Below are 21,217 nucleotides of genomic sequence, written 5' to 3' on the forward strand. Positions count from 1 at the left end.
CATATTTCTCAACACAAGTAGGCGCAAGTGCATCTTCTTCACATAAAGCGAAGCTCTTGGATTCAGGAAACTTGGTTTAATTGATGATTTGTCAGGGAAGCCACTATGGCAAAGTTTTGATGAACCCAATGATACCTTCCTTCCTGGTATGAGGATGGATGACGGGAAGTTCAAGTTGACTGCTTGGAATATTACCCAAAAGGACCCAAGCACTAAAGTGCATCCTCTAGGAGTTAAAGTTCAGCAAATACTAAACAAATTCAGCTCCTAAAATGCTGAAATTCAGCAGATACTAAACAAACTTCAGCTCCTGGAATGCTGAAGTTCAGCAATTACAAAACAAAAACTTCAGCCAAAATTGCTGAAGTTCAGCAATTATTGAACTGAAGTGCATCCTCTAGGAACTGAAGTTTAGCAAATACTAAACAAACTTCAGTTCCTAAAATGCTAAAGTTCAGCAGATATTAAACAAATTTCAGCTCCTAGAATGTTGAAGTTCAGCAATTACAAAACAAAAACTTCAGCCAAAATTGTTGAAGTTCAACAATTATTGAACTGAAGTTTTCCATTGCACTATGAACTGAAGTTTGTGTGATTGCCTTTGCAAGTCAGGCCAAACTTCAGGCAAAAATATCTGAAGTTTTGCTTTGATAAGGCTACACTTCAGGCAAAACATTCTGAAGTTCAAACTTCAGACATAAATTTTTACTACTTCAGGCCCGTATGTCTAAAGTTACCCGAAAAGTGGGTACGCTTGCAATATTTTTTGCAAAGCGGGTATAGGTTAAAAAGTGATCCAAAAACTGGGTATAGATGCAAATCTCCCCAATTAGACGCTTGCAAATCTCCCCAATTAGACGCTTGGAGGACCACCTTCTAAAACATAACCGAAATTTATAAATAAATAAAAAACAAATAACTTTAGCCACTTCAAAATCAATTTCAAACATTTGAGACATACGGATTTGAAGTTGAGGCTACCAAAGCCTAATATAAAATGTTTGAAGTTAACTTTAGTAGTCTCGAACTTCAGTGACGGACCCAGAACTTTATGCAAGCGGGTTCAGATACATGCTGAAGTACTCAACGACAATAGACAGTACAAGCGACACTGAGTTAACAAACAAAGGTTACTTTGCTCTCTTTATTTTGGTACTTAACAAAACATTAAAAAAAAAAACAAATTGTCTGCTACTCTTTATTTTGTTTCAGAGTCGCACTTTTTAAAATAATTTACTATAACTTTACCTAAATTTTAACAATAAATCTATTTACCTTTACAAATTTAACAATTTATTAAAACTTTAGAATTTTTTTATTAGTTTTACCATACAATCATCAACGTTGATCTATATTAAAATACTAAATTGCTTATTTGTTATTTTTAATTTAATTCGCGCTAAATCTAAACAAAATATAATGAAAGAGAGCTATAAACTCGACTACATTGATAATTTTATTTTAAAAAGTGCCAAAACTACAAAAAGAAACTAATTTAAACAGCAAAAGAAAGAAGACAAGAACTGATATGAAAGTTTCATATCTAGAGGCTGTCAAAGTTTGATAGAACAAAATATGAAGGAAAATTAATTAAAAAGTAAAAACAAAAATCAATGTTTATACATTTAAAAATGAAGAAAAATGTAAAACCAAGGCTCCATTCTTAAACTTGAAAAGTAAAATCCAAGGTTTATGGTGTAGTATTTACCACGCTTTCCTTGATTTACCACATTGGAATTTAAGAAACATAAGGGCCAGAAAAGCTATGGAAACTTAAAACGTAAAAAATAATGTAAGACAATGGAGTCGAACACACAATCATCTGCAAACTTTGAACCCGCTTTAACCATCCGACCAACAAACCTTTTCATTAAGAGGGTTCAATGGCTTATATTTAATATACAAGTCTGTTTCACAGAAAGATAATTCCCATATAAAAAAAGTAAAAACAATTTGCGAAGCGGGTTCAATTGGAACCAATATGGGTCCGCCCCTGCCGAACTTCACACCTGTATGTCTGAAGTTTTAAGTAAATGTCTTTGAAGTTTAACCATAATATTGTATGTTTTTACATAACACAATAAATCGCCATAAAAGACCACCAATCGAATTAAGAAAGATACCTTTCTAGGAAACACCTAAATAAACCTTATACCAAACCAGCTATATGGAGTCTTAGTGGTCTAAGACTCCACGGATAACACAAGTAAGATTTCAATTTAGTTCACCAGCAAATGATCAAATCCTCCTGCCTGTAGAGCAACACGGCTACCATTAACATTGTGAATCAATTGCTGTAGCCACCTCCTCGTTGTAGGATCCTCCTGTTGAGCATAAGTAAAAAGAAACCATCATGGATATAGAAAAGAAAAAAAATAGAGCAAGCGCCTGATAAGCATAAAAAGAATGTTTTCATGTTCTTAACTGAGAAAACTACGAGCTTAGCGAAAAAGATGAACAAGAAATGTACATACACGAAGGCAACTACTGAATGTAGCATCCCTAAGCATATCAGGGAGACAATTTCTTAGTGCATCACATGCCCTGCCATAAACCATGCACATCAGCATTCACTCATGGTGCAGCGTAAAAGGTGAGACCTGATCTTGCTATAAATAACAGAGCTGAAGGGATATTTTAAATGCTGATTTGCAGAAGTCTCACCTTGGATTATCTGACAGCCGAAGATAGCACCTAATTATGTGCTTCAGTAATCGTGATGAAGGCTGCTCAGCAAGTGCACCTACCATACTCCCCAAAACTCGGCCAACTGCAAAAAACCTCTCTGCTGTGGTACATATGTAATCCAGACCCACATCATCTAGAAGTATTTTTTGCACAATGAAAGTTGCAACCTGTCAGCATGACTCTAAATTAGATGCATGAAAAGCTGATACAAATTGAGAGGATGCAACTGGAAATAGTAAAAGAGGATGTAGAAATAAAAAAGTTTTCATAACGAGTAGAATATAATTGTGCAGCGTAAGTTGTCTTTGTTTTGGTGTCTGAAGAGTCTGTTGAAGACATCATGAGTATATAAGCAACATAAATTTCATTTACAAGTCAGGAAAGACAGGCTTCGGGGAAGCACTCAACCGTTTTTGACAGTTCACTGCCCATCTCCATTGTGCGCAGACACAGGGGAATTATTTCTGTTGATAGTAGAAAACTGATTACTTCAGTATCATCTACCTGCAAAGAGAATATCAAATAATAGAGTACATTAAATTTTGAAGTAAATCATTGAAATGGAGAAGCACAAATGCCACCTGAAGCACGTGATGAATATTGCACTTCAATACATATGAAATTTCATTAAGCAGACCTACAAAAAGTTAATTGCCATATGGTTATTATATCCCATTGTTGACAATATTTCTAGATACCATAAGTAGCATTCTCGAATTGTACTGATCATGGTTTCCTTCTCGTGGTTTCTTTTTCAGGCTTTCAGTGATTCCCGGTACATATAGTATAATGTCACTGTGACATGAACAAATCTTACTATAAATACTGAAAGAAGAGAAGAAATGTGAGAAATACATTAGAAATATTACCTTCACGAGGGCACCAATGACACCTAAGCTAGTAAGCCTCAAATATTCAAAAGGTCTTGATTTGCTTGTCGTATTTAGAAAAGGGTACAAATACAAAGGAATATGTGCTGCAAAGTAAAGAACATTTGAAAGCATTTCATCAGATTAAGATAAAGAAAAAACACACCAAATAGATCACAATTCCTTATTATCATCACACTAAAGTTAAGCAGATCAAAACAATAAGAATACAAGTGCAGACCAGATTTTTTAAGAGTACAATGATAAAGGAATATGCATTACAAAGTTGAGTACAGTTGGAAGCATCGTCAAATCAAGAGAAAGTATAAAATCATGAGCTTTGACCAAAATAGTCCTTTAAGTATCACGCTTCAACGAACTTAACCTCTGAAAATCACCTTAAATGGATATATTTTTCCAAGTTTGTAAAAGTTGACCCTTTTTGGTCTCAAACCTAATGAGTTAAGCGACTTATTGGTCTGCAACATCACATGTGTGTCACGTGACCAACCTCAATAAGATCCCTAATTAACGAGCCATATTTGAAAAATAATCCTATTTTTCTCCAATCTGGGAGCCCTAAATGGGAAGAAACTATAAGACATGACCACCATGACTGAAACTAAATAGAGATCACGAGTGTTCAACTCACTAGAGAGAAGTGGAATCCATTCTTTGCTGGTTGTTGATTTGGCAGAGCCCATACATAAATTAATCATAAAACCTTAAATCAGCCATCAGTAAACAAGTCTCAAGTCTGTGATACCAACACTTTCATGTTCATATCCAATTTTCATTTTCTTTTGAAAAAGAAAATGATAAGGAAAATGAGCCTGCCTCCGAAGCTTCAATGGTGAAATTTCCATATCTTCCGAGGCACAGAGACAAAAGCAGAGAGATCAAAATAAGAAATAACCCAAAGTTCTTTTTGGCGGAATTTCATCTTCATTTCCAAACATCTCAAGCAAAAACAACTAACCCCCACAAAATGTTTGTTCCACCATGAATCTTACAAACACTTACTAAGGAAGCAGATCAGCAAGATTAAGCCATTTCATCCCTAAAGCACCTGACCAGCTGAATATCCTTAGGCATAATGGTAATCCTTGACCCTTCTAGCATAAATGGCACACAAATTGGTACCCTCAAAGAAGACGCGGATCTAGGATTCATAGAACATGGTGCACCACTAAAGAAAGGAGAAAAAAAAGGTATTAAGCGAGTATTGACCCCTATTTGCTCTAGGTAAATAACCTAGCATTCAACCAAGTGCATCATTCAGCCTTTTTGGAGCATGGGCCAGCAGATAAATGCCGCAGCAGCGGTCTGGGATCTAATATCATTCTTGAAGTCCTAAGCGACTTCTTTGACCAGCCTCTGGGAGGGGGAGCTTCCATATCAGAACTCAGTGCTCTCGTAGTACTTATGGATCTCCCCCCGAGGGCTACAAAAGCAAAACAGTAGGGCTTCTTCACTCCTCTGGTGGAAGCAGAAATAACACAAGTTAAGGCTTCTAACTTGAAGAAGGTTGGGAATGGGGAAGACCCTACCAGGTCAGATGGAGTAGCTATTTTTCCGCAATTATACGTTTTAAGCAAGGAAATCTCAGATTTCTTCCCCAAATAGGATCATATGAATTGGGCAAATACTAGGTTGGTCATCTGAGGCACATGTGAAGCAGCAAACCTTTAAATTTCTCAAAGGAGAGATTTGAGGATCAAGTTTTCCAAGGTGTTATATTTATGGGACCATTTTGGCAAAAACTCTACAAATCTCACCCCAAGCTCTATTTTCTTAATATCATCACACAAAAGTTGATGCAGATCTTGGAAACACGCCGTGAATTGAAAGGCAAGGTAAGTGTGTTTCTTTAAGCGTAAGAGTATATGTAGTGAAAGGTTCCAAAACACTTAGCATCCGTACGCAACTAATATAAACCCATTTGTTTAAGTCAATGCTCCAATGGACATGAGGCCACAAGCATATATGTCATTTTCTTCTTTTATGTATCTTTCTGGACATTGGAGTGGCAAGAAAGGAGGGTGTCCATTACTTGATTGCAGGGAAAAACAATAAATGCAATGATAATGCCTTTATGTCTGAATAATATGAAATATCAATTCTCTCGTCAAGATTTTTCCAACCAAAAACTGACACCAATTTGATTCTAAAGGATTATCTGCAATGAGTTATGCTTGCATTGTTGCTTGTGAAAATAACAAATAATTCCAAGTGCGGCTGCAAATTAAAGTAAACCGATTTCTAGAATTGCAGTCAAAGGGATTTCCCCAGTTCGATAGTTTATGATCCAATACAACTGGAATAAAGACGCTCCACATAACTCAAAAAAAGGTGGACGTATTGGATACTGCATTTTCTTTTTCTTCAATAAAGCCGCTCCACTTAAAAGTAAAGTCGAAAAAGGCTTTGCATACAAAAAACCAAGATGATCACCATTGAGGAAGAACCATAAGAAAGGGAAACAATATTACCATTGAGGAACAACATTCTGGTGTCAGGGTGAGAGGCTACACACTGCAAAATGAAACAGGAAGAAAAACAGTTTCATTAGTTGGACATTTGACCTGCATAAGAATTAAATAGATAGCTGTAGTGGTTACACCTTGTCAAAAAAAAAAAAACGTTGTAGGGTTACAATTCCAAAGCATTTGCCACATGAATGTGATCTCAGATATGCCATGTGTTCCAAAGATAGAAACTTAAAATAAATTTGCTCTTAACATGAACTGCAAAAGCTACCATTTATAGGATAGTTTTTTTGTTGGCAGCTACCAGCGTCGAACTCTTGACCGAGTTGCATGAAGAGGACTCTCTCAACCACTATGAACAAGAATGGCCGGTACCATTTATAGGATTTGAACAATATGCAACAATCAACTGGAATAATGTGGGCTCTCTAGTATGGTGTTCTCCTACCTTGCTCCCTCTTGATACATAAACCACAACCCCAAACATATCCAAGCGTCTACATCCTACAGCTGAATAAATGTTCCTAACTGAAAAAGCTTTTTTGGGATATATAAAGCTATTACTTCTTATGAAGGAAATTATACATGGCAATTACTCATTACTTTACACATTACCAATGAGAGATGATTAAAGGAAACATCATGAAGAATCATCTGAGAATAACTCCGTATGGAAAAGAAATCTTTATACCTGAAGAAGTGCTAAAGCATTACAAACTCTATTAGATTGTGCTGGAGTCAGGTTTGGCGGTGACAAAACAGGGTAGATGGAAACTATCTCCTGCAAGCATGTAACAAAAAATCAATATGGACAAAGGAAAATCAATTTAAAAAAATGCCGTCATGTTCCAAGTAAAACATTCATAACTGAAAATCAATCTGTTGGGATCCATTTTCTATTGGAAGGAGTCTCTCATTTCTACTTCTCAAAATTGAAAAAAATCTGTCAAGGCGAGAAATAGCGAGGCCGCTACTTCTCTGCAGGACCTCTGCTGGATCATTCTCCAGCAAGTTAGACTATGCTCCAAATTACCTTTCTATTTGGCATATCCTAGCTTGTGTCACTTAACAGCCTGAAATTATCTGCTTGGCTGGAGCTTTAGGATGCCATAAGTGTTGGATATTCGACAGAAATGAAAGTTTGTTTGCTGGTGAATTTAGCTCCTCTTGTCAGTTATATCCAACAAACAAGGAAACAACATCAAGATTTTCATTTAGTGCTCTCACCATATACTCATTCCAGTCTTCGTCCACTATCATTTTATATCCCTTTTCTTCTCTCCCACCAACAATAAAGTGAACTAAAATGTCACATGTAATCCAGTTTCCTTCACTGAGACAAGCAACGTGCCATCATCTGAGTACATATTATAGCAGGGGAAGAACGAGCAATAGCAATGGGAAGACCACAGCTCTGCTTCTCCCTCCCCCCCCCCCCCCAAAACCCCAAAAAAAACATTTCACAAACCTCTTTTATCATCGCAGGAATATACAGCAATTTTTATATTTTACCATTTTAATTTCTCCGTCATTTCATAAACAAAAGATAAAATGCACTTTCTACTCCTAAATTCAGCTTAAATAAATTGATAACAACTTTCAACAATGGCATTCTACATCACTCCTCTGCTATTTCACTCCTTCATTTGATATGCTGAGATACCGGCTCACCCTTTTCTTCAAAAAGTATACAGCCTGGTTTTGGACTGCAAGAAGGTCACTCAGATGTTTCATTTAGCCCTTCTGATTAATGCCACAAAGTGCAAAGCACCACCAATCTAACAGTGGGGCACTAAGAAATGTCTGCTCAAACAGATGGAAGATATGGCAGAATTACGACATAAGTCGGGATTGTTTAGTATGCATGTGCATCTTACAGATGGGATAAAATTTGATGAAGAAGATTGTTACAAAGATAAAATATATAGAATTAGAATGAAAGCACTTCAAAGATTACCTGTAAGAGAGCAGCGATAGTACCAAATGAGTTCCATAGCAATGGGGCTAAGTCCTGGAATAATTCCCTCTTCTGAAAAACAATAACATAATTAATAAATTCTTTCTGCGTTGTGTGTGTTTGGGGGGGTTTGGGGGGGGGGGGGGGCAGATCGGAATATAAAAAGAAAAAAAGAAAAAGACTATCCAGTATAAAATGTCAGTTAAATATTACCTCACAACAACAACAACAACATACCCAGTATTATCCCACACTGTGGGGTCAGGGGAGGGTAGTATGTACGCAGACCTTACCCCTTTCCAATAGACCCTCGGCTCAGGAAAGCATTAAATGTTACCTCACATTGTACACAAATATAGATAGATAGGGGAAAAGAGGTGAGGAATAAAATAACAGTAACTAGGGCAGACACCAAAACTTCACTGTTAGCATTGGAGGACAGAAGAAATTAGTAGTTATCCTCAACCATCATATCAGTTGCAGCTAAAGGGAGAAGGCTGGAGTTTAAAGTCAAGCTCTAATGTGGTTCACTTTGCTTGACAAAGTAGAATACTGTGGAGTTGGGAATGCTTGTACAAATTTTGCCAGTTCATTCGCCAGTAGCCAGGGCAGGGAGAATATTCTGTGCTTGTTAGAAAATCTGCAGTCACCAACTACAAGTCTGATGGAAGAACTAGTATGGTGATTCCACCAACAAAAGAGCAGAACAAAACAAAAAGATAGCAATACCACTAATTTAATTAATATGGGTTCAGAAACCAAGAATTTCCCAACTTGCTCATTCAAAAGCTGTTATTTTTCCATTTATTGCCTTTCATTTCTTACTGAATCAGAACTCCTATCAGCAAAAGATAGACAGTAGAAGTAAGATAACATGATTTATTCCATGTTACTAAACACTCACTTAGGAACTAGATGCTACTTTATGCACCTCAGCTCATATATGTACCATTTCAGTATCGAACCAAGGCGCTAAAGCGTGCACCTCACAGCCTATGGCCTCTCTTGACAAGGTGGCACGAAATAATAAAATATAGATATCAAAATGATATAATAATTGCTCAGTGAATCAGAAATTTAGTATCACAAAAATAGACATGGTTTTCTATCTTGATTTACTTGAGTTTTTTTTTTCATACAGTAGGCTTTTAAATACTTGTTCATATAAGTGTTTTAGGTGTTTAAAGTTATTTGTTGCAGTAAATATATATAAACTTTATTACTATGATTTTTCCCTATTTATGCCTTTCATTACTAAAACTCGCAATTTAATTGTCTTTACGCTTAAAACCCCAGCAGATATTGGCGTTTTTATTATGCTTTTATCCTTAGACAAGAATGCAACTATTGTAGAGTTATTACATGCTATAACCTCTATATTGCTTATCTGTCACTTAAAATGAATATAACAAAGTAATTGCTACAAATAATTGAAAAAAATGTACTATTCAACTATCAGTTCTGTTTTTGATTTGGATACTAACTAGATTCAGGTTTCAAACAATTTCTGTTTCTATATTCTTTTATTTTATTTTCCTGACAATACCAGGTAAAAATAATTTCAAACTATAGTTAGTTGTTGTTCTTCAATTTGGTATTCTCTAAAACCTATTATACTTGAAAATAAAACTCAAACCTCTAAGAAAAGCAAAAGTAGATAATAATTAAATTGTACCATCTTAATCGAGAAGCTTTTGCCTAGACGTGACCTTATATCTTTTTATTTTCCTTTTGGGAATTGGATGCTATGTAATGCTTATGAATGCTTCAAAAGCTTGTGAGGAAGGTAACTATCTTTCCAAAAGTTGGATGGCAGCTCTATTACTTCAAATAACCAGTTTTTGGAAATAGACAAAAGACAAATTACCTAAAACAACTCAATAAATAATACTCATGCATATTTGGTACTGCTTAGCACACATAAAAACTTCTACGTCCCGAATCCTTTGACGGCTTGCTTCCATTCGGGCTTCAATAGCAGCTGGGTTCATGGAGGAAAGATGCCTCAAGAAACCATTTAATATTATTCACGTATTTCAACGCAAAATTTTCTACATTTTGTATTTCAATGTTAATTTCAACAAGTCGCTGAGAATGTCGAGAATTTGAGAAGGGAGGGCCATGGATTCTCGTCTCAATATAGACTGGTAGAAAACTATTTTGGAAAAGCACGGAGGCTTATTTAGGGATAGTACTCCTTCACAATTAATATATGTTCCTATTACAAAAGCAACACAAATCTCCAAAGATCATAACTCATCTAGGAAAGGTAGTTAAAGACTCACGTGATCCAGAGTTTAGAACAACCAGAATTATAACTAGTTTTAGACTCCTATACAAAAAGTACACAAAGATTGTAGTCAACCGTAAACAGCAATATATTAAGCGGGATATTAAGCTAGTTAGCCGCTTATCTCAAATTAATTTTTCAACCAACCAATTGGAGAATCCAAGTACATCTGGGAACCTAATTTCGAGAGCATTGCTACAGTCAAAGGAGCTATGAGTGGTAGCCACAGGCTTGAAAAGTAGCACACCTTCTTAACCAATTCCGAAAGGGTTCTGTCACTGTAGAAAATATTAGAGCTCTTGAAACAAGATATAAAAGCTGACACACCAGAAGCTGCCTTAAATTGCTTTCATTAACATCAGTTCCCTTCCCAAATTGCCGGAATCCTAAGAGAACAATTCCTCATGTTTCCAAAATTGAACTCACCAAGTATTGTGGAATCTTGTAGTTTAGTTGGTTAACTGCTTGAACTTTTACCTTGTTTGGTGAGGGTTCGATTCCCCACCTAGTAATCTCCATAAAAATTTATTAAGGAAAAAATTCACTGAGCAACAACCATCAAAAACCTACTATCTCAATTCATTCAATTCTTTACTATTTTTAAATGACGATAGTGTTTGGACCGACTTGATTAATATACCAAGTAACCCAGCTACAGCAAAACAAGCACACAGGTGGAAATCCTAAGCTCGTACTTATATATGGCACTTTACAGTAATCAAATTGGAAAAAAAATACAAAAACATAAAATGAAAGGTAAACGTTATAGGTCAAATTTTGAAATGAGAATTGGACCTTAGAAAGTTCAAGAAGGGCATTTTCTCGAAGATCGGGGTTGCTGAGTTCAAGCACGAGTTGCTCTGCTGATTGCATTTTGTTACGGTCCTGAGTTGCAGCGGCGGATGCCGAGGCTGTGCTGCCCGGTCCTCCTCCGAAGGCGGTGAGCATTGAGAGTGACTGAGGCAGGTTTGCCATGTCTGAAGGCTCAATTCAAGCTTTTCTCTTCGTTTTCTCTTGCTTTCCTGACTGATATCTCTCGGACTTTCTGTTTGGTTCAGCAATATGTATTTAGTATTGCATAATGTACAAAATATTCATATTGGATTTCATTTTTTTTGTATTACCAAATGACGTGCATATTAAAAAAAAGTTTATTTTGACAATATGAAATATTGGTTACTACGTGAAGGGCTTACTTTGTATTTAGTAATTTTAATCCATGTATTATTAATTTTTATTTCACATTTTATCATGCATAAAATAATAATACATAAATATGCATATAACTTACTCCATGTAGTATAGAAAATTTGGGATAAAATATTGTATAAAGAATGTTAAGTTTTATGTGAATGTAAAAATTAAAACCATCTTACTAATAATATTAAACTTTATATTGAGATTATTCTTTCCATCATTACAAACGAAATGTTGAAAATTTGAATTAAAATACTTAGATTATAATTTATTTCTTTTGTTTTCTCGCAATTAATTTGTTCGGTTTAATTTCGATATGATTCACCGTTTGTGTGACAAATCTAATTTACATAATTAGTTTTCACTCAATAAGTCTGAATCTGATTGGATTCTGTGCATTTATTATAGATTAGGTGCATTCTTTTATAACTAATTCATTCTATCTGCAATTTCCACTTAACGAAATTTGAATTTGAATCCTTCAAATTTGGTCCATTAGTGTATTTTTCAAAATCATTTATTTAATCTTAATAGCATTGAATAATCTAGATTTTGTACATCGAATCGTTACGGCGTTATTTATTTTAAGATTTTTATGAAGATGGCTTTTAACCATGTCCATTTCCTTAAAAACTATACAATATTAGCATTGCACAATCGTCAATGTCAATCATTATTTCCATTCACAATCACCTTTGATAACCGGAGTCTCGAACCTAAATGTAGTCTTTTTGGACTCAAATAACCAAAATCAGTAGGAAAAAAATATTGTGACCAAACTATATATAGCGCCCTTTAAAATGGCGCTATATATGAAGTTGATTAGACGTCTAGGTATAGCGCAGTTTATTAAGGCGCTATATGTATAGCGCCTTAATAAACGGCGATATACCCCTTCAAATACTGTCCCTTCCCTTTCCCTCGTTACAGAACAGCAAACACCCCCCCCCCCCCAATTTTTAAATCAAAGCAGCGGTCACCCCATTAACGACCCAAAAAAACTCGGGTGGACCCCACCCGTCCCACAAAAAGTAAAGATTATTGGTCCCACATCCTAGCTAAGCCTTCTCTCGTTGTGGGTTGCTCGTTTCGGATTCAAATCTTCAACTTTCCAAAAAATATAAATCGAGGTATTCCGATTTAGTTTTTGTCGAAACTCGTATAAAAAATGCATATTAGTTGTTTTAAATGTGTTCTATGTTGTTTTGTATTTTTTTTTGCGATTAAACTGGTATGTTGTTTTTATCCGGACTAAGATATTAGTGTGCTAAAAAAATATGTAAAAATTGAGAAATTATTATTATTTGTTAAAAAAAATATTAATAAGTTACTTTTTACTGTTGTATATGTATTTTCGTGAATGTTTTGTGATTAAATGTATTTTTTATTTTTATCTGGTTTAGATTATTTATTTGCTTAAAGACTAGTAATATAGCGCCCTTTTAGCATAGTAAAATGTAGTACCTTTTAGCGTAGTATCCCTGTAGTTATTGAAATTAATTATTTAAGTATCTCTTATACCCAAAAATACGTCAAAATAGCTGATAGATCAAACACAAACTCTGTCCAATTCTAGTCAACGATCATAAGAAAATAACATGAGAAAATAGCAATATTTTTCGGATATCTTGGTGCTACTAGGCCTCAAATATCGAGCCCGGAACCCATTTGTGAATATTTAATAATTAAATCTTGTATAATTATAAAAATTAATTATTTAATTTTATTATAGTCAAAAATAAGTGAGTAACAAACAAACGTATAAAATAAAATATGTAAAATAATAAAACTATATATAAATTAATAATACTAACACATACAAGAATTCAGGATATCTTGGTGCAACTGGACCTCAAATATCGACCCCGAAACCCATTTGTGAATATTTAATAATAAAATCTTGTATAATTATAAAAATTAATTATTTAATTTTATTATAGTCAAAAATAAGTGAGTAATAAACAAATGTATAAAATAAAACATGTAAAATAATAAAACTATATATAAATTAATAAAACTAACACATACAAGAGTTCAGGATATCTTAGTGCTACTAGACCTCAAATATCGAGCCTGGAACCCATATGTGAATACTTAATAATTAAATATTGTATAATTATAAAAATTAAGTATTTAATTTACAAACAAACATATAAAATAATAAAACTAACATGTAAAAGAATAAAACTAATACATACAAGAATTCAGGATATCTTGGTACTACTGGGCCTCAAATATCGAGCCTGAAACTCATATGTGAATACTTAATAATTAAACCTTATATAATTATAAAAATTAATTATTTAATATACAAACAAACATGTAATTAATGTTGTTTAATTTACAGTAGATGACATGGAGGTTCCGTCTATGCATCCCGGACCTTCCAGCGATGAGCTACTGTCGTTACAGGGCGATCATAGGTCCTCCCACATATGGGAGAGAGAGTTACTGGCCTAGACTCTCTGCGTCAGGAGAGTGAACGACATGTGGGACTTTCTGAAGGGTAAAGTTCTCCATCCCCGTGTAGTTAGACGCCTGCAGGATACGGGCTTCTATAGGATTTTGGAGATCGGGCGGTTGCAGCTCGATTGGTCTTTGATCATGGCCCTGATAGAGCAGTGGCGACTGGAGATGCACACATTCCACTTGCCCATTGGCGAGGCCACCATCACACTGCAGGACGTGGAGGTTATATATGGGATGCCCGTTGATGGACACCCCGTTGCTTTGCTGCAGGCATGAGAGAGCTGGCAGGTGGGGAGTACCTCAACATGCTGCAGCAGCTCACTGGTTTCCGGCCACAGGAGGAGACTGCACTGGCTTGGGCCAGTCGTCTGCAGTTGGCGACTATCCGAGACCATTTGGAGGTATTGCACCCTGACATCACAGGCGATACACCGGAGCTGCATATTCACCGGTACACAAGGTTGTTGCTGCTCCTTATGTTTGGAGGGGTCTTGTTCCCGAACACTTCGAGGAACCTAGTCAGCTTGAGATTTCTTCATCATCTTGAGCGGCTAGATGATTTACTCCAGTACAGCTGGGGTGCTGCTGTTCTCGCCTACTTGCACATGCAGATGTGCCGGGCGACCATGGGCACCCAGCGTGACATTGCTGAATTTTTGCCGCTGCTACAGGTAAAAACATATTCGAATACTCTATTCATTATAACATACCCAGTAAAAATATATCTTAAATTTTATGTCCACTTTGTATGTTAGGTTTGGGCCTGGGAGCGGTTCATGCAGTTGCAGCCACCTCTACCACCATTAGCTCCGAGTGTACCACCTCCGTTTCTCCCTCTAGCTAGGAGGTGGGTTCTCCGGTGGGGATATGGACGAGAGTACGAGGCTTGACATAATCTCCCTTTGTGCAGGGATTTGTTGGATTTACTGGAGGGCGCACATGTAAATGTATACCTAAGTTTACTTGGACTGGCTTCACATGTATTGCGTATACTCATGTTTTCTGTTGTTACTTAATAGTTCATATGGACGCCATACAGCAGCGCGCTGATAGCTAGCTTGCCCGATTATTGCTCGGTCGACCGACTTATTTGGAGCTCTTCCGTCCCGTTGATGTGCCTTGATATTGTGGAGCATCATGCCGCCGAGCGGGTACTTTGCCAGTTTGGCCGTCCACAGCTTGTACCGCCACCGCCCACCTGGCAGACCACACATTTCCAGCGGGATGACCGTTCCAGGGTGGACCAGGCATATGTGGCATGGCTAGAGGCGCAGATCGATACTTGGAACCGACGACTTGACCTGATTCCGCCCCCCCCTTCACCGCGTCGAACAAATACTGAGCATGGTTATATGGGCTGGTACCGTGGCGTTACCCAACTTTTCGTTGGGAATCCCATTCATCGTGCTGGCGGTCGGTACGTTCCATATGCCGGGAGGCACGAGGCACTGGTATTCTTACGGTCCCGGGGGTTAAAGTGTTGCAATGCGGCCATGTACTTGGGTAGAGCTGCAAATGACTTATCCCAGTTACCATAAACAATTTCAAACGCACGTTTGCGCCCGAGAAATGCCTTTCTTTTGGTAATGGTATGTAATTCACTCTTTGATATTGTACATTATGGACGCTTCAATGTGTGGAATCAGGACAAGAGAAATCAAGTCAATATCCAAGTTGAAGTGATTCCCACTGAATGTGTCCATTTCACAAGTGTGGGTGCCAATGTATTTATCCACTTTCCACATACATATTTTCTTCTTGCTTGCACGCAGCATCCAATGACAACCCGTAAATCATCTACGACAAACAACCTTGTATGCATCCGGAGTTGACTCCCATACCATCATCTCACGATACTCTTTTACACTGTACATTTTTGCGGCGCTGCTTAGGCGCGTTTTATCAGGAAAAAGCAAGCCCTTTGCCAGCACCATCGGTCTAGACTCATCCCACATTGTTGTCCGAATTTTGTCAATATCCCTTGTGAGGTCATCCACATCCGTCATACTTGGCAAATGATCAAGGTAGGGAATCTCCCTTGAATGAAACGGCAGTTGGGACTCGTACACTCTTAGTCTAATGGGGGTGGAGCATGCTCCCTCGTCAAATCAGGTCCAACATTATCTTCCTCCTCATCACCACCCTCATCGGGGAAGGGTGTGTCATCTCCGAACTCATCGGCATTGTTGTCATAATCACTGTTCTCTTCCTGACTCTATGCATCTGCCAGATCCCGATTAAATATGTCGTCTTCGGGAAATTGAGTCAGGACAGGAGGTTCGACTTGCTCGTTTTCACTGCACAAACAACAGAATAATGAGCTACTCAAATTGATAAATACTTTACATATAGCTATATCACTTCACGTACAAGTCCTAATATGTTGACATCCCATGATAGACATTATCCTGTTGGTGATGACTCCTGGATGGACCGCCATGATCCAACACACCAGAACTACGCATATTCCAATTGGGCGTGGTTTCATAACTTGTAAAATTTATATCTAGCCGGTCCCCCCTGTGGAATATATGAGTGTTAATACAAATTCAATACAACAAAAATAAAAATCGTAACACAAAGGAAAATTAAAGTTTATCACTCGTCTTGTGGATTATGTAAAGTAAGAGAGAAATTATTTCCTCGCTCCTCATTTGCCCGTGGAGATAAGTTTAAATCAGGCCAAACTCTTTCAGCCGAACCTGTTCGACAAAAATTGCTCCAGAATAACTAGCCGATGACTGAGGGTTATCCTTGCTTTGCGCAACCTCATTATTGCGAACGTTTTCAACCTTCACGTACATTTCCAACATTTTTATCAAAAAGAATTCCCGGTATTCATCCGGAGTCCTCAAAAAATAACTCAAAGTTTCATCATCCTCGATGTTAAACTCAGCGTAACAAGCAACCCCTTGCGGAGTGACAGAATACGGATATCTTCCGGTTACTTTAAGGTTCACCGAATGTTTGCTCATACTCATTTTGCTACACAATAACGATACCAGTCTATCGTACTCCATTGTAAGTGAAAACTTAACATGACACTGTAGAGATAAACTATAGCTCACTGACTTATTCGCCACCACAACCTCACCCCCTCCCCCCTCCCCAATATAATAAAACCCTTACTTTTCGCTCTTCAGATATTATGACAAAATGCTTGAGATTTTAACAAGAAGAAAAATTTAACCGGAGTTGAGAATGTTTCTGAATGTATTTTTGCAAAATCCTTAACGCCTTTAAATAAAGCAATGCCCAATCCGGGGGGTCGAATTTTTTGAGCTATAGCGCCCTTTTAAAGGGCGTTATACACATTTGAATTATAGTTATGTCAGTTAAGCGTAGAAGAGTTATTGGTGGGCCCACAAAATATGTATAGCGCCGTTTATAAAGGCGCTATACCTGGCAGTTTTGTTAAAGTCAGACCATAGCGCCTTTATAAAAGGCATTATATATATAACGCCATTTTAAAGGGCGCTATATAGTTTGGTCACAATATTTTTTTTTCCACTCATTTCGGTCATTTGAGTCCAAAAAGACCACATTTAGGTTCTGGACTCTTGATAACCGCTACCAATATCAACCGCTTCTGGTATCAGCTACTGCACCTAACGTCTTCACTACCAATTACCAATGCTGCTAGCTTTTACCAACCTTTACTGTCAACCACATCTACCGCCAGTCAGACCTATACACAATTAATGCATAAACAATTACCTTGTATACCACTATATAAACACTAATTACCGTTGTCAGCAATCTCCACCAATCGCAATCACCACCTCAAAATTATTACTTTCGACGATTATCGCTGACACTTGTCATTGCTAGTAGCTTTTGGAGCATGCTTTATGAAACAACCAATTTTTACAATATCACATAAATTAAGATTTTTCTAATATTTTATTGATAAATATTTAATTATTATTTCAAAACTATATATTTATTAATTTTTAAATAAAGATAGATTATACACATCAAGATGATAAGAAACAAACAAATTTAGCTTTTCATTGTGCAAATTTGAAGAAAATATCTTAATAATGAAACGTAATCTTAATCTTGCTATAATCTTAAACACTTTGCGTTCGCGACCGTTACCACGTGAACGCGATGAACAACAAGACCAAGCACCGCGATCGCGAGCCCCTAGTCGCAATCATGAAGAACAGTTCTTCCCAGCTCCCAAACAACACTCCGCGATCGCGAAGAACTCCTCTGACACCAGAAACCAGCAGTACCCAAAATAAAGGGAAATGGTCTGAAACTATCCCGAAATACTCCCGAGCCAATCATATCAACCAGTCCTAATACCTCATCCAAACTTATCCAAAGGCTCGAAATGCCACGAATAACATCAAAATCACGAATCGTCGGTCAAAATCCTTCTTTTAACTTTCAAACTTCGTCGAACGCGTCCGAATCACAGAACTCCGCCCGGAGTCCGATAACACCAAAGTACACTCCAAGTCAAACTTAGCAAATTTCAAAACCTTCCAAAATGCAAACTTCCGATATTAAGCGTTGAATCGCTCCCAGATCATCTGATACTCAACCCAAACATACGCCCAACTCTGAAATCACCTTATGAGCCAATAGGAACCTTCAAATCTCGATTCCGAGTTCGTTTACTCGAAGGTCAAACCTTGGTCAACTCTTCCAACTTAAAGCTTCTGAATTGATAATTATTCTTCCAAATCAACTCCGAACTTCTTGAAAATCACAACCAACTACACGTGCAAGTCATAATACATAAAGTGAAGATACTCAAGGGTCTCAAACCGTCGAACAACATGCTAGACCTCAAAATGACCGGTCGGGTCATTACAAATTCATCGCGTTCGGAGCTAGTTGGAAGAAGTTCAAAGTTCAAAGGTTGATTTATTTTGGGTTTTAGGTGCAATTTTTGATTTTGATGTTATTTTACATGTTCTGAGACTTCAAGTAGGTCTGAATTATGTTTATAGACTTGTTAGTACATTTGGACGGGGTCCCAGGTGGCTCGGGTGAGTTTCGAACCACCTAGAGCAAAGTCTAAATTTGCATATTTTTCTAGTGATGGTTTCCTTCTTTGCAAACGCAGAGGGAGTCTCGCATTCGCGATGAAGGATTTTGGGATGGGCATTTTTGTGCTTTGCGTTTGAGATCACGGCGCTGTGATCGGGTCAGTGGCCTACACGTTCGCCATCATAGGCTCGCGTTCGCATAGAAGGAGCTGGGACTAGGGATGGCAGGTTGTTGGCCTACGCGTTCGCGAAGGGTTGGCTAGGTTAGCCTTCGTGATTGCGAAGCTCTGTTGAGCATTTTCTAGGCGATGGCAGTTTTGCCTTCATGATCGCGAGCAGTCTTCCGCGACCGCGAAGAAGGAATACCTGGGCAGAACACTTTTTTAAAAACGAGACTTAGGCATATTTTTCCAGTTCTCATTTGTGTTGCCGATTTTGGAGCTTCTTGGAGGGGGGTTTTCTTCAAGCACTATAAGGTGAGTGATTTCCACCTAATGTAAGTTAAATATATGGATTATTGGTAAATTATAACATAAAAATTAGTAGAATTATGTGATTATGTTGAAAAACCTAGGGTTTAGTAAAAATCGAATTTGACCACGAAATTGATTATGGAATTGGGTATAAATTATATATTTGAGTTCGTAAGGTCATGGATAACAATTATTTACGAAAACCTTCGAAATTCGGGCACGTGGACCGGGACTGACTTTTATGGACTTTCCGAGCGGGGTTGGAAAATTACTCTAATAGTTGATTATCAACTTTTGAACGTATATTGATTGATTTATGTGTTATTTGGTTAGCATCGGGTTGCTCGGCATTGTTTTGAGGCGACTAGTGTAGTTTGATAGCCGAGTAAAGATATTAGAAGCAAGGTAAGTCACTTGCTTAATCTTGTTAGAGGGAATTATTCCCATAGGTGCATTAATGTTTTTGTGCTACTTATTGTGGGTACTACGTACTATCACGACCCTAATTTTCCACCTTAGGGTATCGCGATGACACCTAGTATCTAAGACTAGGTAAGCCTAACATTTAATTATAACTTAACAGAAATAATCAACAAAAATACTAAAGCAAGACTGATAACTCAAATAAACCCCCCAAATAAGATCTCAACAACATCTCTCCCAAAACCGGTGAAACTGAATCATAAGCTCTATAAAATAATCTAGAATATCTACTACAACACTGTCTGAATAAGAAATACAACCGAATGAAAGATAAGGGAAGGTGACTCCGAAGCCTGCAGACGCCAAGCAGGTATACCTTTAAGTCTCCGGATAACAGCTACAATCAAACACTAACGTCCAACACGAGCAGACATACCTGGATCTGCACAAAAGGATGTGCAAAAGCGTAGTATGAGTACACCACAACGGTACCTAGTAAGTATCAAGACTAACCTCGGTAAAGTAGTGATGAGGTCAGTTCAAGACACCTACTATGACATAATAAATAGAACGAAATATAATAACGAGAAGTAATGGAAAGCGGAGAAATAAGTGATAACAAAGCAGGTTAACAACATAGACTAATGACAGGATTGTAAGCATAGATATAACAAGAAGGGAACAAAATAAAGAGAACCACAATAGTCAAATACGGACAAAACTGGTAAGACAAGAAAGAATAAGGCAACTGTCACGACCCCAAATCCCATGAGCCGTGATGGCGCCTATCGCGATACTAGGCAAGCCGAAAACTTACAAATACAGACATCTTTAATTCAAAATATACTGAAATAGGTTAAAGTAAATAAAATCTCATAAAAACTAGGTGGTGTCATGGAGTACATGAGCATCTATACAATAAAACGGTCTGACAACTGAAACATTGTCTAGGAAGGTAGAACAGTATAAACAAAACTAAAAGATAAAGGAGGAGAGTCAAGGTCTGCGGACGCCAAGGCAGCTACCTCGATAATCTCCGAACTGATGAAGCTCTAGAAATCAGCAACCACCGTGCCCGGAAGTACCTGGATCTGCACACAAGATGCAGAGTGTGGCATGAGTACAACCAACTCAATAAGTAACAAGTCTAACCTTTGGGCTGAAAGCAGTGATGAGCTCAACCAATACAGTCCAAATACAAGAGTTAACAATATAGAAATGACTGGAAATAGGACAATAATATCTCAGAGCAAACTCATAATCTGTTTGTACACAGTACAAGAAATGTAGACATGCTTTTAAGTTAATAATCAAGCTCAATACGGATAAAATATGCCAAGTCTGAATGATATGAGG

General features: G+C 37.3%; 2 protein-coding genes across 2 annotated transcripts; one reads left to right on the forward strand and one right to left on the reverse strand.

The window, feature by feature from the left end:
- Positions 1 to 1,841: 1,841 nt before the first annotated feature.
- Positions 1,842 to 11,360, reverse strand: LOC104110935 (uncharacterized). The gene is made up of 9 exons (XM_070177252.1): positions 11,089 to 11,360; positions 8,004 to 8,075; positions 6,738 to 6,827; positions 6,050 to 6,092; positions 3,558 to 3,664; positions 3,097 to 3,192; positions 2,665 to 2,855; positions 2,475 to 2,544; positions 1,842 to 2,324 (listed from the first exon to the last, which is right to left on the reverse strand). Exons 1-9 carry the CDS (start codon positions 11,266 to 11,268, stop codon positions 2,220 to 2,222), a joined length of 954 nt encoding a protein of 317 aa, XP_070033353.1. The 5' UTR covers positions 11,269 to 11,360; the 3' UTR covers positions 1,842 to 2,219.
- Positions 11,361 to 14,231: 2,871 nt separating this feature from the next.
- On the forward strand, positions 14,232 to 14,849 carry LOC138893762 (serine/threonine-protein phosphatase 7 long form homolog). Its single transcript, XM_070178421.1, has 2 exons — positions 14,232 to 14,630; positions 14,715 to 14,849. The coding sequence occupies exons 1-2, from the start codon at positions 14,232 to 14,234 to the stop codon at positions 14,847 to 14,849; spliced, it is 534 nt and encodes a 177-aa protein (XP_070034522.1).
- The last annotated feature ends 6,368 nt before the right edge of the window (positions 14,850 to 21,217 follow it).

This window comes from Nicotiana tomentosiformis, chromosome 6, assembly GCF_000390325.3.
Source record: "Nicotiana tomentosiformis chromosome 6, ASM39032v3, whole genome shotgun sequence".
NCBI lineage: Eukaryota > Viridiplantae > Streptophyta > Magnoliopsida > Solanales > Solanaceae > Nicotiana > Nicotiana tomentosiformis.

Coding starts and splice junctions, on each gene's coding strand:
- LOC104110935 (XM_070177252.1), bottom strand. CDS start 11,268: ATGGCAAACCTGCCTCAGTCACTCTCAATGCTCACCGCCTTCGGAGGA. Junction 8,076..11,088: donor CCCTTCTTGAACTTTCTAAG/GTCCAATTCTCA, acceptor ATTGTTTTTCAG/AAGAGGGAATTATTCCAGGA. Junction 6,828..8,003: donor CTATCGCTGCTCTCTTACAG/GTAATCTTTGAA, acceptor ACATGCTTGCAG/GAGATAGTTTCCATCTACCC.
- LOC138893762 (XM_070178421.1), top strand. CDS start 14,232: ATGAGAGAGCTGGCAGGTGGGGAGTACCTCAACATGCTGCAGCAGCTC. Junction 14,631..14,714: donor AATTTTTGCCGCTGCTACAG/GTAAAAACATAT, acceptor TTTGTATGTTAG/GTTTGGGCCTGGGAGCGGTT.